At 38.7% G+C, this 16,527-nt stretch overlaps 1 protein-coding gene and 1 long non-coding RNA gene across 5 annotated transcripts in view; one reads left to right on the forward strand and one right to left on the reverse strand.

The window, feature by feature from the left end:
- The window catches only part of LOC111875580 (DNA polymerase zeta catalytic subunit), a 156,311-nt gene that overhangs the window by 113,870 nt on the left and 25,914 nt on the right, over nucleotides 1-16,527 (reverse strand). For all 4 annotated transcript variants that reach the window (XM_033755866.1, XM_023871931.2, XM_033755865.1 and 1 more), the window contains 2 exons: nucleotides 11,315-11,408; nucleotides 10,960-11,104 (listed from right to left, as the gene is read on the reverse strand). In XM_033755866.1, the coding sequence (XP_033611757.1) occupies nucleotides 10,960-11,104; nucleotides 11,315-11,408 (239 nt within the window). The remainder of the gene's footprint in view (nucleotides 1-10,959; nucleotides 11,105-11,314; nucleotides 11,409-16,527) is intronic.
- Nucleotides 1,349-3,031, forward strand: LOC111875581. Its single transcript, XR_002844748.2, has 2 exons — nucleotides 1,349-1,527; nucleotides 1,654-3,031. It is a non-coding gene; the product is annotated as an uncharacterized LOC111875581 (long non-coding RNA).

The raw sequence follows: 16,527 nt of genomic DNA on the forward strand, positions 1-16,527 counted from the left end.
CAAGCTGAACTTCTTTTAATCCACACCAATTAAACATCAATGTTAAACAAGTTTAGGAACCACCATATACAATATTAATTAAAATCATAAAAGTTGAAATAATGCAGTTTAAGTAGGATTTCAGGTTCTCACACTAATGGATCACTTCTGAGATAAAACACTCTACAGCCCATTGAAAGTCAACTGACGTTTCAGACGACTTTCAACATGCTACATGGCATTATATCCTATAAGACAGATCTCTTCAGCGCAGTTTAAAAGCATTCAACACACTAGTTGTACACATGACTGATATTGTGAGTTTTATATTTGATTGATTGGATTTATTAGGCGTCTCTATTACATTTTCACTTTATTACAACAGTTCACACATTTGACTCCTTCTGGATAAAGAATCTCTCACTGTTGTCTGGATCTTGTACTAGCCTACAGCCCTCTCTTTTTTATCCTTCTGTAATTTTCTGTCGTATTTTATCTTCTTTTGATCAACTCTCTCCCTGAGGTAGGTTCTGGTGAAACTGTATGGAGATCACCTCCTTGAAGGTTCTCTTTTCGTGTCTCTGAATATAATTGCTCGTTTCTGTATCCATTGCCTAGGAGACGTCTTCAAAATAGTTCCTATGTTGTCATGATTACTGACATCTTAACTATTAAGTAACCGAAGTTCTTTGTTGACAGCATTGTATGGAATTTTCTGGTTCCATATTTCGATGTTTTGAGCAACCTGTCACAACATAATTAGTCTTTCTTTCTTTCTTTGTAAAACACAGCAAGTAGGCTAAGGGAAGAGGTTACTAATATTTGAGTAATAAACTGACTATTGTACTTTGTTTTATTCATTTCAATGAAGTTTTGACATCTTATAATTTTAAGCAGCATCATTTCATGCCTCTGGGTGATCTCTAGATGTTGTGAAACATCAGTTTAATACTGATAAAAGAAATTTAAGTTGAATAATTGGAGTTCACTTGCAGGCCAAGTTACGTGGTTGGATTAGTGCAGTGGCGTAGCATGAATACCGAAAGCAGGGAAGCAACTTTATATACGTGCATATAAATTTTTTCTACAAACCCTATAGTTTCTATCTTCTATTTAAAAGAAAACAGCTAATAGTTTAATATGTATTGTATATTTAAGCTAATATATTAAAATAACACATAATTATCAACACAATTTTATAGCCATCAAATGACAGGGTTGTGAACCTGGAATATAATTAATGCTTACTTTATTGTTTATAATTCAGCTCGATTCTTCTGTTTTTCTTGGCAAACAGATCAATAACCTCATCTAGAAAGCTGGGTTTGGACTGCAGTTTGTTTAGGAAGGACTTTTCAATGTTCATCAAAGCCAGTGATGACAACCTATCCTGGTTCTGCGAATTTCTTAAGTAGTTTTTTAATCTCTTCAGAGCTGAAAATGAGCGTTCATCTGCAGCACTTGTCGCTGGTATTGTTAATACTAGCTCACATAATTTGAAGATTTGCGGGAAAACGCATGATAACTGAAGAGCATACATATATTGATGTAAGTCATACACACTATCTTTTGCCATATCTGGGTCCGAAAACATTACTAAAAGTTCACTCTTTAAGGCAACAAAGTCAAAAAATGCACCATAATTTTCTTTTAAACAGGAAAATGCTTTTTCAGGAAATGAGGTTCTATACATGGGAAAGTATCTGGCATCAAGAAGACTCAAGAAGAGGAGCGTAGCGTTCTCCGAAAATCTAACAGAGACATTCTGACACACGACATCAATAATTTCACAGAACAGCCGTTTATAGGAGTTTTTTCTTTCTTCTCCACTCATTGAGTCAATGCGAATTCTTTTGGGTCGAGTTGGGCCATTTGAATCGAAGACATTTTCCATTTCACTCCAAAGGTGGTCAAATCCTCCCCTTAATCTTTGCATGTGATGCTTAAATTCGTCTATTTTGGTATTGCAAAAAGCTATATCAGATCTCTTAGTTTGTAGGATTTTGAAAAGAGCGCCAGAATATGGAAAAATTGAAGAAAATATTTTCAGCATGAAATTGAAATCGAAATCCCTTAGAAGAGAGAGAAGTCCGCGTGCAGAAGAAATTGTTTCTACATCCCATTCTTCTGGTTCCTCTATTATAGACACAAGAAGATTCTCAATTCCTTCTCTGTATTCATGCACAGTTTCAGCAAGTCGGCTATGGTACTGCCATCGAGTAGGTGCGATAGAAGGAAATCTTTTCCTAAGGTGGGAATCCAATGCTTCAGTCCTTTTTGTGGACTTGGCAAAAAAAGTTCTAAAGCCAGAGAGAGTAGCAAAGAAGACCTTAACTTCCTTAATAAAACTAGCAGATTGTGCTAAGACTAAATTTAGTCTATGCGCATAACAATGAATAAAAATGGCGTTTGGGTACTGCTCGCGAATTTTTGCTTGTACTCCTGCATGTTGTGATGCCATAACAGCAGCACCATCATAAGTCTGTGCAATGAGTTTGGGACCACATTCAAAATCATTTAAAATCTCAAGAGCATGGTTAAACAAGGAATTGGCAGAACGGTCAGAGCTCACGTCTGTAAAACGCAGAAACCTTTCTTCAACATTGCCATCAGCTGTCACATATCGAAGAACTGAAGCCAACTGACACTTATTCATCACATCTGAAGTCTCATCAAGAATTAAAGAAACATAATTAGCCTTTGAAATTTCCTTTTTAATTTCCATTGTCATCAATTCAGATACAGAATGTATCAGTTCATTTTGGATGTCAGGAGAAGAACCACGGAAAGCAGTTGAAGACTCTAAATGATTGTGTAAATCAGAATCATAACGTGCCAGCATATTTAAAACCTCAATGTAATTTCCTCTATTAACAGATGCCACGCTTTCATCATGTCCCCGAAATGCTAAACCCTGAGAGCCCAGAAAACAAACTGCTGTAATTAATTGGCCTACAAATTTCCTGTTCTGTTTCACAGCTTCATTGTGTTTTTCAATTGACTGTTTGTATTGGCTGCTTAGAGAAAATTCAATCCTTCTGTTTTTACCAAACAGTGTAATTTCTTTAAGACAAGCAATGTGATTAACTGAATGCCCATGTCGTTTGCCAGATTTGTAAATGTTGTTAATGTCATTGTAACCAGCACTGTTAAACACGTGTTTTTCTTTAGAAAACAAGAGACAAGGCCAACAGAATAATTTGTTTAGTTTATCACACCCACACAACCATGGAATAGCCTCATATAAACTGGTATTGAAATGCCGTGTGCAAGATTTCACTTTTGTATGTAAAGTTAGATTAGGCTTAGGTGCACCTTCTTCTATTATCTTAAGTTTCTCATTATAACTGAGTGAACTGAACGGTGTTTGAAGAAGTTTTTCAATCACACAGTGGTTATCACATGAAAGTGTCATGTTTCTATTTTTAACTTAACAGCAATCACAAAAACACTGGTCATAAAGTTATAATTACGCAAAGCAAAACAAATTCTGTATCGAGAAAAATACAGAATAATAACTAAACTGACTTGTGCATAAATGAGACGCTAACACCTTCTGAAAACTAATACACACGCTTAACTGCCAGGTCACAGACTATTCTACTGCACTCTACTGCGAACTGCAATGCCTTACATCTGGCAACATTGCTGGAAGCACGAAGCTAGTAGCATACCATAACGGATAGCTCACTTAGAGACAATATTGACATTGGTCAGCCAGTTAACACAGGGGAGGGTGGAAGCGAAAGACCTGCTGCTTCCGCGCGTGTTGCAATTTGAAGTACCCTGCATTTTTGAAGAAAATAACTGATCTATCCTGATAAATTGTTTATTTAACACATTAAAACTTGCAATATTCTCATTATATGTAATATATGTTCTCAGATTAATTAATATTTTGAAGTATGAAATATTTTTTCGAAATTGAAAAATTGCCAGAAATGTTCTTGGTTGCTTTTCTATAGGGAAGCAATGCTTCCACCACATCCATGTACCCTACGCCCCTGGATTAGTGCAAATAAATTTAGGTTTCGTTGCTTGAAAGTCTGAAGCTTTCTGCAAAATAAATGGTTACTGAACTGGGTCTATATTACATTTTCACATGCATGAGTGATTCTTGGCGTGGTTTTGGATAATTGGATTTATTGACCACTTGCAAATCATTAACTAATATGTAACTGTAATGGTCGCACTGAGTTACACACTCCAAATATTATTTTAACTACAGCACACACGAAGTCTTCGCTAGACATTTCCTGGTAAGAGACGTTAACACTGGCAGCTTACATACTTACTATCTGGCGAATATCCCTCTGCTCTCAACTGAACTCAGTTTTCACTTGAACCCACTTACAACTCCTCAGCATGCACCACTGTAGAAAACCCGTTTTCAACAATTTTTCTATTGTTGCATGTTGATCTTTTGCTGTGGAGATGTGTTTGTTTGTGAGCATTAACCAGTAACGGCTCTATTATATTTGCTTCTAGTAACAGCTAAATATACTAAAACTTTTTTTCTATTTAACAGTGATATCTGGTTTTACTCTGTCATTCACTTTTCTTCCATTTAGACTACTAGAAGGGGGGGGGGGGGAAGAAATTCATGTAATTTACTTGTATGAGTTTAAACTTGGACAGTGCACAGGGTAAACTGTACAAAATCTCAAGTAAGTAAGTGAGGAAACAGATAACAGGCGCACAGTTCAATTTCTGTTCAAGATGTTTCATAGTGGTGATCTGAGTCTTGAAGAAGATGAGGGTCGGGGCATCTCCTAGTTGTCGACAACACTCAACTAAGTTCTTGTTTTTTAGTTTTTTGGGGTGGGGTGAGACTGAGTCCACTTGGTATGTTGGCCACTAATTGGCCTACTGTACCAGTCCCAGATTCTAGATGGTGATAAATGTGGAGCAGCCAGTGGAATGATTGGCATGGGAATCGAAGTACTTGGAGACAACCAGCCCAGTGCCAGTTTATCCACCACAAATCTCACATGATCTGACCTGGGCTAAAACCCAGGCCACTGAGGTGGGAAGCCAGTGACTAACTGCCTGGGCTATGGCATGACCTAACTCAAGAGTTTCAGTGGAGGCTAACCCATGCCCAACCACCTGAAAGATGGCATACAACTTTCGCCTTCACCCTGCAATGCTTTCCTGCCAATTAAGCCAAATCAGAAAAGTTAAAAGGTTCGACAAGTGGGTTCCACATGAATGGGATGAAAATCAAATAGTCATTATGAAGTGTGTTCTCTGCTGCTTTTGCACAATAAAAATGAGCGTTTCTTGATAGAATTGTGATGTGCGACAAAAAGTGCATCTTATATGACAATTTCCGATAATCCTCCCAGAGGCTTCTCTATAATGAAGTTCCAAAGCACTTCTGAATGCCCAAGTTCTGTCAAAAAATGGTTAGGATCACTGGTGGCCTGCCACTGGTGTCATGCACTACAACTTCCTGAATCCAGGCAAGACCATTACTGCTGCAAAGTAAAGTTGAGAATGTTATATTTTAGCGTCCTGTTGCACTGATTTTCATCCACAATATGTATACAGTGGCCGTCTTGTAGTGCACTCAATTTCACCTGTTACTTCACGACATGTTTCGGCAACATAGTCCCATCATCAGGTGCCCTAATTACGCTAATCTATTGCATTGCTTGCCCTCATATGTCTTCACAACACCATTTAAAAAGCATTTAAAATGTGTATATGTCAACTATAATAAATTTACACTCACTAAAACTTGTTAAGATTATTCATCTTACGTGTCTTAATTAAAACTTGTGTGTGGTTCTTCCACTACAGGGGTCGTTTTTCTTATTTTCTGTGTAAACCGTGTCTTGTGATGTGTGTTCCCTTCTTAGCTGCTAAGAATGAATGAATGAACCACACAAAAGTTTTAATTAAGACACATAAGATGAATAATCTTAACAAGTTTTAGTGAGTGTAAATTTATTATAGTTGACAAATTTCCAACATTCTGGAAGCATCCTGATGCCCTTTTAAAAAAAGTTTTGTGGTTGGCGGAGTATCCATTCCCGAACATTCTGGATGACGGTGTCATTGTCCACAAACCGCATGCCTTGGAAGTCTGATTTCAGCCTTCCGAACAGGTAGAAATCACTTGGTGCCAAATCGGGACTGTACGGCGGACGTGTCAGAAGGTTCCATTTCAATTTCCAGAGGGTTTCCATTGTTGTTTTGGCCGTATGGGGGCTTGCATTGTCTTGGAGGAAGGCTACCCGCTTTCCACCTCTCTTCCGCTTGGATCGGATCTTTTCCTTCACGTCTGTTGCCAGGAGGTCTGAGTAATAAGCTGCATTGACTGTTCTGGCATCTGTCAGAAAGTCTACATGGATAACCCCCTGCCAGTCCAAGAAGGGGGCTGCCATCACTTTTCCTGCCGAATGGCTCCTACGTCCTCTCTTGGGTTTGGGAGAACTGGTATGCCGCCACTCGCATGATGATTGCTGGGACTCGGGAATGAAGTAGTGCACCCAAGTTTCATTGGTGGTCACTACAGACTTCAAAAATGCATCACCTGCTTCGAACTGCTGTAGGAGATGAATGGCAACTTGCATGCGCACCATTTTGGTCACGTCCGTCAAAGTGTGTGGTACCCACCATACATTCACCTTGCAATAGTGCAGGTGATATTTCACAATGTCTTCTACACTACCAACACTGATGAAGACAATTGCTCCAAGTTCATTGATAGTGATGCGCCTACTCTCACGAATTAGTGTGTCTTCACGATCAATGTTTGGCTTGGTGACTGATGTTCGCGGCTGACGATCATGTGGTTCATTCTCCACGAGCTCTCTGCCCTCTCTTAAAGCACTTACACCACTCAAACACGCGGGTCCGTGAGAGACACTCTTCCCCATACTGTTGTTGGAGTCTGTGGTGAATTTCAGGGGATGGGACGTTTTCTCCGAGGAATTTGATCACAATGCACTGTTCCATGCTCTGCGGTACCTTCTGTACACTCATCACTCTGGCAACTCCCAGACAGCACTGAACAGGTTCTAACCCTAACAGGAGGGAGAGTGGAGGTCGTGGCTACAATCTCTCAAGGTCGCACAGCTACTGTGCAGTGCACCTTGTTTACAAAAAAATCAGTCCCGGTCATATTTGAACCACCTAGTACAATATACATTTTATTTTATGTACAGCAACAGGTTGGTCAAATGAAGACTATTACTTAGTTGCACTTGACTGTGAAAACTAATGAATCAAATGTTATATATGGCATGGACTTTGATCATAAACAAAAATTTCACATCAAAATTTAGTATTATTTGCTAAAGATGTAAATCCTGACCCAGTTACATTTTACTGTTTTAAGGAATCAGAATCTGTGTAAAACATTAAATTGTATAATTTAATATACAAAAGCCAATATGATAACATAATTTGTTCACACTCATAGGAGAAGTAGATGTTCTCACTGTTTGACAACTGGCTTTGACATATTGTTCAATAACATATGTACACTTTCAGATTTTGTATTAGAAAATACAGTTGTGTGTTCCTTTGCCTGTGGAAACAGAGGCTATGGACTTCAGGAAAAAAAAAAAAACATTGAAATGAAGTAGTTTGTAGTGTAGTTTGCTGTTTCTCACATAATATGTTTTGACCAAAAGTAACCTATGCTGTCAAGAAGGGGAAGGCAGAGGATACGAATGATAATATGATAGACAAATAAAAGAGATGGAACAGAACTGCGTGGAAATGTGAAGAAGATAAGGGTATGTCTTCCTGCTGACTTTCAATGAGTATTACATACAGTAGTCAATCCGTAATCCAGTACCTCTACATTGTACTGACAGCATCAAACCAGGGGCCGCCCACACACATACAATTTCATAAGTACAACCTAATACACATCATTTCCGTAGATTGAGCTTAACCTTTAACGCCTGAAGTGCCCTGATCAGGCCAATGATGAGTATGGTCGCCATGGCCAAAGTACCCCGATTTGGCCAGTCGGGCATTTAAAATCCACTAGTGGAAGGGCGCACATACACAGTCCTAAATATTCATTTTTAAATGTAGTAATTACCAGACAGACTTGAGTAAAACCCTAAAAGAGGAATTAAAATGATACCTTAGTGAACAACAAAAAAAGGAGTATACATATGAGTTACAACCAAACTCATCCATGAGCCAGTACTTTTATAGCAGATTCTGCAGATTAATGTGTTAAAAATATATAGTAAAATTCGATGTACATACCTTTTTTTTGTTGTTATCTGCTTAATGTATATACAAGCAGAAATGAAACTACAGTATTTGATTTCATCATGAACGCACAGAAAACAGATCACACTCTGTATCTCAGCCACAATGCAACTGCCCGTTCATGACTAAAGAAAGGGCAATAATCTCTTGCAGCTATAACGGAATGTCTTAGCAGTGAAGAAGGGACCGCTGATTTGTTCCCTCTAGCTTTTTCTTGAATAGAAATGCTTTCATTCTTCTACCGTTTAGTCAATAGGTTCGAAAATATGAAGAGTGTAACAAATACGTGAAAATTGCCAGCAGAAGACCAAATGATTTTATTGCTTCCATCTGTTTTCTGACACCAGGTAAAATATGTCAAGTGTTACAAGCAGGACTGATTTTATGATGCAGAACAACTCTGTGAATAACCGGGAAATCATTTTTACAGTACACAACAAAATAAAAAAAAAAATGAAAATAAAGTATATCTCTATGTATAAAAATCTGCAAATCATATGTTATAATATGCGACACTATGTTCTTTGCTGATATAAACAAAGTTAATTCCATCTGTTTATCATAAAAATTCTGTTAGATACAGCATTTTAAAACACAATGCTTAAAATCTGTTAAGAACCGTAACAGGAACAGACATTTAAACATGCAACAGCAGCGGTCATTTAAATAAACTCCGGCCTGCTCAAGCTTACCAACATTTCAAAAGCCCAGCGTTTAAAGGTTAAGCTCTAAAAAACTTTACCAAGGTCATGGCTACATGACCTGTCCTATTCAGATGATCACGTTATGTAAGCCCCCCATGCTGTAGTCACTCCATCTGGCTAAAAACCTAGCCTATACGTAGTGGTCACCAAATTTTACCAACAAAAAACTATCTCAATTTTTTCATGTCTTAATATTTGTTCATTTGTTTTAATATTTTAATTTTTATCTTCAATTCTGTAACTTTAATACAACTTTTATTTAAAAGTTATGGCTTTAAATTCTGCCCAAGTTTTGTTATACATTTACTTTTGAATTTCATTTTCAAGATGCAATAAGGATCCTTATTCACTGAAAAATGACAATTGAATGCAACTCAACAGCTCACACTGGTACATTGTATGCCTGAAGATGACCCATGAAAGGGTCAAAACATGTTGCGTCTTTATTAAAACTAATAAAAGCAAATGTTGATGCAGTAGTATCTTCTTTGTTAAAGGCACAATAGATCACTGTGGTCATGGTGCACAGGCCAAGAAGGCCCAAACCTTAAGGCTCCCACACACAGACACGATACGATTTGGGGCGATATAGCACTCGGGACGAAAGCGGCTGTTTACCGAGTGGGCCGTGCACACAGACACAACACTCGGAACTCAGGAATCTTTGACACCCGATAACCAGCTGGCCATGACTCACACTCAATCAGTATCTATACGTACGTGAAACGACATGGGTAGCGAAATGGAACAAATAATAGAGTTCGTCAAAGAAAATGCTTTATTGTACGATACTCGTCATTCGATGTACAAGGATTCACATGCTAAGGATAGAAAGTGGAAGGAATTGGCTGTTACAATGAACAGAGACAGCAAGTAGAAAAATTTGTATATATTTATATAGGGTTAAGTACACCGTAACTGTGGGCATTCTTAGTGTAGGCTATGCATCAGTTCCGTTCACTAACACGAATTCCAGGAGCAGTCATCTAGTTGAAGTACGCAACAAACCGCTCTCTAATGGCGTAGCTAACGTTTGCCGCCCTTGGGAGACGTAAAGGCTGGATAGGGAACATTTCTCCTTCCAATGGCTCCACTCGTAGCAGTTCTTCCCTGTACTTTTCATCACAGTTTTTGAGACGTAGAAAATTATGAAGCAAACACGCTGCTGATACAATGTGTTTTATATTTCCTCCTTTCAGTTCTATGGGTCTCAAAAAATTCTCCACTTCATGGCAAGAATAGGCCTCCACCAATTGGTATATTGTTTAGTGAAATCTTCTTGCCCGATGGCTCTCAGGATTTCAATCAAACCTGTCAATTTTCATCCTGAAATATATGTACAACCGTTTTTCGTCCTTCAGGAGTTGAGGTATCAATGTATAAAACTCCCCCAGTTCCTCTCTTGACAAGTTTATATCATGAATCCAAGTGATTCGTCTCTTTCGCCTAAAATACGAACACACATAGCAACCACTTATATGTACTTAATTAGAGACTCGTTATGGAATTGTAAATATTTGTACATATATATGACATACTGAATATTTGGAGGAAAAGAACTACGCAGATTTAGTGTTCAGTAAAATACTTGCTGGGATTCACCTTCGTCTTCATCAAGAGCGACAGCTAAAAGCAAAACTTCTTCCTCCAAATACTTATCCATGACTATTTACCGCTGCGACACCGCGCGGTCTACCGAGTGCGCTCGGTAGACCGAAATACCGAGGCGATATACCGACTGCGATAATATCATGTTCCTCACAGTACCGCGCCAGTTTGCGGACCTCCATTTACCGCAATGTAATTAGATATCGTCCCGTACCGTACCGAGCTGAGTATAACGTCTGTGTGTGGGAGCCTTTATACATTCATGTTCATTGTTTTGAATACTGATTGTTGTTGTGTACAGTACATTCTATCGCTTATATATCTTATTCGTGCTAGTCTGTTTATGGAGATTTAATTATTTAAAGAAGCAAATAGTAAAGTTCCTCCTAGAACATGCAGTACATACAATTCATGTGTACCTCACCTGGGTTTTCTGGGTCCCTCCTGAATTTTACATTTTTGAGATTAACATGGTTCATTCCATACAAATTATAGTCTATCATGAACTGAAGGATATAAGGAAGATGGGCTTCATGTGGTTGGTATATCTTGTTCAGGATTGCACCACTCTGAAATACACAATAAACAATTCATTTGGCATATATAACATTTAAATCCTGTGAACAGTGAAAAACACTTCAATTTAGAATACACATACTTCAAAAACAACATACACAATTATGCTTATCTCAATGGTCTTGATATTAATTTATTTTAGAAAAGACGTATGATATATCCTAAAAGCATCTACAGGTTAAAAACTCTTGCATTTACATTACCTGTAACAACTCAGCAGCCTTCTTGACCATAAGTGGGTTATAAAAATAGATTTTGAAGTACTGGTGCTCTTTAGTGTGGAATCCATAAAATGGCCTGCAATTATAGATCAAACTCATTCTTCTGCAGAAAAAATGAACACAATAATTTAGGACCATGGTTGTTTTAAACAAATAAAGGGAACCAGTCAAAAAAAATGACAAATTAAATAAATATAGAGATAACAACATAGCACGCTATGAACAAATATAGGACAACAACAAGAACTGCCTTCCCAAGAAAGACAGGCGGCACAAGTTCGGCCCCATCAAGAAAATGAATGGACAAGGGACACAGACCTATTTGGTTAAAGGATTTTAACACAAATAACAAAAAGTTTAAAAAAAAACTTTAATGCATCAAAGACAGTTGCTGTAGTTGTAAGAAATTTGGATTTTGTAGAAAGTGTATATTACAAATATTGTATATTTATGTATTTTAAAAATCAAAACACCCAATGTAATAGTAGTTTCTAAAAGTATTGTCGTTCCCTCCGATGACAGTCTATAAGGACCGAAACATGTTAGGGTGCTAAGAAGGGAAGTAGTAAAAGCTTCAACAGTCACACTGGACGGAATTGTTTTGTCATTTGTGACATATATGTATGGTTAGGGGTCTGCATGAAAAATAATTTTTTTTAAGGGGATATCCTGCTACAGCATAGAATTGGGCGTGTGTTGCATAGGTGTGCAACAAGATGAAAGAAGAAAATGGACAAAAGAAGAAAAAGAGGAAAAGAAGACATACAGCTATAACAACATTACTTCAATCCTTGATACCATACTGCATTCTATGTAACTGATCTCTGGATGAGGAATGCGTAGTTACATACTTCAAAAATTGTGGTATATTATGAATATCTGTTAGAACCAGAATTTTTATAAACTTCATAAACTGTTGTAATATCAAGGTTGCACTGTCTTGCATTACAAGTGCTGAATTAGCTTCTCACCTTAATGTACACACTGTTTCATGTGTTTACACATGACCACTATACACCACTTCCACGCTCATGATCCGACTCAGACCACTGATTGCACAACCATAACTTTATGCTGGCTATAACTGTGACCATGCAATTCCAATTCTAGCCTTTGATGGAAAGAAGAAGAATGGGGGGGGGGCAACAGGAATTATCAAAGTTTCAACACAGAGCAGCATGCACTAGTCAAGCTGCCCTTCTCCCCTCCCCATCAGTCTCATGACAATGTGAACTTCGATCCATTCTCCAACAGATAGCTCATTACTTTTTTCTATTGTATGATTCTGTCTATGAATATACTCTTAGCTTTCTATGGTATGGGTGGATTACTTACTGGACACTACCACCTAAAAGGACACCTTTTCAAGTTGGGACTGACAGATAACCCAACTTGTGAAAGGTGCCTACAAGAAAACAAATCAGCCACACACATCCTGTGTGACAGTGAGGCCATAGCTTATTTAAGATTTAATCACTTGGGTCAGTTTTTTATGGAACCAAGTGACTTTTATGATGCCCCCATAAGCAGGGTCCTACACTTTATTAAGAGTGTGGGATTAATAAAGGGATAATACAAGAGGAAGCACAATAGATCATTGAAGGTCGGAGTGCGGGGCTGGTTTTTATGGCCCACCCCTTACATATATACATACATAGCTTTCTATGCACTGATTTATGGACAATGGCAATCACGCAGCAACATATTCATAATGGCAATCCTAGTCACGACTGTTGCAATTTTGCAAACATATGAGAATTCTAGGATTGAAATGTGTTTCACTTGTCATACACATCTTTAATGCCAAGCAATGATCGCCTTTCCTTCAAGCATATTGTCACATGTTGGGTATGTCACGCAACAAATAACTTCACACCATATTGGATATAGTGAATTTACTGCATATTCACGCTTACATTTACACAATTTACAGCCTCACAACTACTGCCATCGGCAGTATCACAATTACTTCTCCTGTTTCCATGCACTCCAGCAAATGATAAGACTGCAAATGACTGGTTACTTTGGTAATCCTCTCGTTGTGTAGCTTCTGCACTGACAACAAAGAAAACAGTTACATGATAGCTACTACTGTTAAGTAATGTCCAAATCTCCCTGAAGATGCTCCTCTTACGCCATGCCACTGTTGCACGGCAGGACGCCTTCCTGCAGGCAGCAGCCAACTCCATCCGGGATCCACAATCTTCTTGGGTCAGTTTCTTCGGCTCTCCGCGTCGCCCTGCAGCTTGCTTCTTGCCCTTATGCCTCCTCTTCTGTCCCTTAACCGGTTTCACTACGGCATCTTCATCGGGGGCTTCTCGTTTTTGGGCCACCTAAGGTTTCCTGTCCACTGAGGTCAGCAGTTTTTCTCCTAGACTTGGCTCCATCTCTTGGTAGGCCATCGTCTCTTTTCGGGTAAATGACGTCACTTCTTCCTCAGGTTCTCTGACCGGTATCATTATGGTGTCTTCTATGGGGACCTCTTCTTGTTCTGCCACCTCAGGTTTCGTGTCCACTGAGGCCAGCTATTCCTCTTCTAGACGTGCCTCCGTCGTTTCTTGACAGGCCATCATCTCTTCCTCTATTTCAAGTTTAAATGTGAACATCTCCTCGTGCCTGGTGTCCATCCTTTTTTGCATGGCTTTTTTCCTTGCCTGAATGGCTCTCATTTCTGCTTGGATGGCTTCCGTTTCTGCGGCAGTCTTTTCTCACCAAGCAGCCATCTCTTCTCGCCAGGCTTTCCTGTCAGCCGCCACCTTCACCTGGTTGGCGTTTAAGTTTTCTTGGTTGGCATCTAATTTTGCCAGCATTTCAATTATTCACTGTATATCTTGCTTCTCCATTTTTTCTAGGATAACACTCAATGCATTTGTGAATTCAACAATTGCTCTTAAAGCGAGGCGTGTTTCAGTTCGTAGACACTTCTGTCATCAAATTGTCACGTGTTGGATATATGTCATGCGACAAATAACTTCACGCTGTATTGGATGTAGCGAATTTATTGCACATTCGCTCTTACATTTACACAATTTACAGTCTCACAACTACTCCCATCGGCAGTATCACAATTACTTCTGTTTCCATTCACTCCGGTGAATGAGAGACTGCAAATCACTGGTTACTCTGGTAATCCTCTCATTATGTAGCTTCTGCATTGACAATACAGAAAACAGTTATGTGATAGCTACCACTGTTGCATAACGTCGTGTTTACAGGTGTTGCTGGGTAACGCTACCGAGTTGTTTATTGCTGTGTAGTAACCGCGGTGTCCCTTGTTATGTCACTGTGGGAAGTGCTGTTACATCACCAAGGGGGAGGGGGGTGGAGTGTTGACTGGCTTGTTACCGTAGCAGCGGCAGTTGCTCCGATGCTGTTACAGCACCGCTGGAGGGGGGTGGGTGTCCTGCATAGTGCAAATACATCACAATATGTATGGTGGATGTATCAGACATTTTCTAACAATGCTATTTCAACCGTAGAAGGTATGGAGAAGTGACTGGTACAAGAGGATGCTTACAATTGGTAAACATGATATGACTGAGGAGCCAGTGGCTATAGCCTATTTCTAGGTACATCCCGATGCTTGGAGAGACTGAGGAAAACCTTACAAAGCTTTATATCCAACATGAAGAGACATTACACACAAAAAACATTAAACCTACATTCTCACAAACCTTGCAGATAAAACTGCAGTAATAATAAAATAGAAATTCAGTTGCCTGCAGCATGGCACAAAGAAACTAAGAAGGCACCATGGTCTTTAACTTTATGATATCATGCTCTAGTGGGTACCAACAATTCAGAGGAGCATAACTACAGTCTGTGCCAAAAGTAAAGTACTGAAACTTGCGCATCTCAAATGAACATGTGTTTGTCAAAGGGGCACAGCTCCAGCCACAGGTGTTCCCAGTAGTGAAAAGGAAGTGGTGTTGTGCAGTTTTTGGGAATGGGTCTCTCGAAGGAGGAAAAAGTATTCATAGTTGAGTATTATTTCCACTCATATGGAAGTGGTCACTGGACAACTCGCTTCCTTGGTCTTGAGCAGCCAGATGTTATCGTCCAGAAACCGTACATAGTACACGTGTGACGATATGGTGTGCCATCTCAGCACATGGTATATTAGGCCCTTATTTCAATGAGGATGAGGAAGGCAATGCTCTTACCATCACCCAAGAATGCTACGAGACATGGTGATTGGACCATTTCTTCAGGATTTCAGAAGGTTCTGTAGTGCAAGGGGCCTTCACATGAATAGACAGTGGTATCAACAGGATGTCTTTTCATTTTAGTACTGTATATTTTGGGGCCTACTGTACCTCCAAAACAATACCCACAATATAACTCTTTGCTGCTCTAAAAACCGTAGACCTTGTAATTAAGAGAAATATGTTCAGCTATGATAAAATTCATTCATTCATTCATGAGTAATCTGTCAGACGACAGGTCCACAGCCTCTTCCAAAACAGTTCCTCCACTTAATGCGATCTTCTGTTTTTGGGAAGAGACTATCCAGGAAAAGTGATAATGTGGTAGTTTTTCCATTTGCTTTCCACACGTCTCATTAGCCTTGCTTGTTACATTGAAATTTCTGTTTAACGAACTCTACTGGAATGGTTTTTCATACATCAAATATGGGTTTTCATTAAATGGACGTTATGCAACAAATATGCATAACTACTAATTATAATCATTTAGCTAACATAAGATTCCTCCTCTTCACAGCCACCATAGCAAACAGCAAACAAAAGAAACACTCTTGAAGAAATTCAAAACTTATAATATCACTCATCAAAGATTACGGTTGAGAGTGATGATTGGATAGAGAGAAAAAATGCTAGTACCAGTTGTCATTTCAGCCATAGTGACACTAAATGGGCGTATGAAAATTGAACACTAAATGCAGGTTATTTAATAAATTGAAATTCATTAGATGCAGAAGAAATGTACTGTTAAATGGGACTTTGACTGGGACCACAAGAAATGTTGACCAAATACCGTATTTTAGTGCATATATTTTATCATATATGCACTAAAATACGGTATTTGGTCAACATTTCTTGTGGTCCCAGTCAAAGTCCCATTTAACAGTACATTTCTTCTGCATCTAATGAATTTCAATTTATTAAATAACCTGCATTTAGTGTTCAATTTTCATACGCCCATTTAGTGTCACTATGGCTGAAATGACAACTGGT

The sequence above is a fragment of the Cryptotermes secundus genome, unplaced genomic scaffold, assembly GCF_002891405.2.
Source record: "Cryptotermes secundus unplaced genomic scaffold, Csec_1.0 scaffold1950, whole genome shotgun sequence".
In the NCBI taxonomy this organism is placed as follows: domain Eukaryota; kingdom Metazoa; phylum Arthropoda; class Insecta; order Blattodea; family Kalotermitidae; genus Cryptotermes; species Cryptotermes secundus.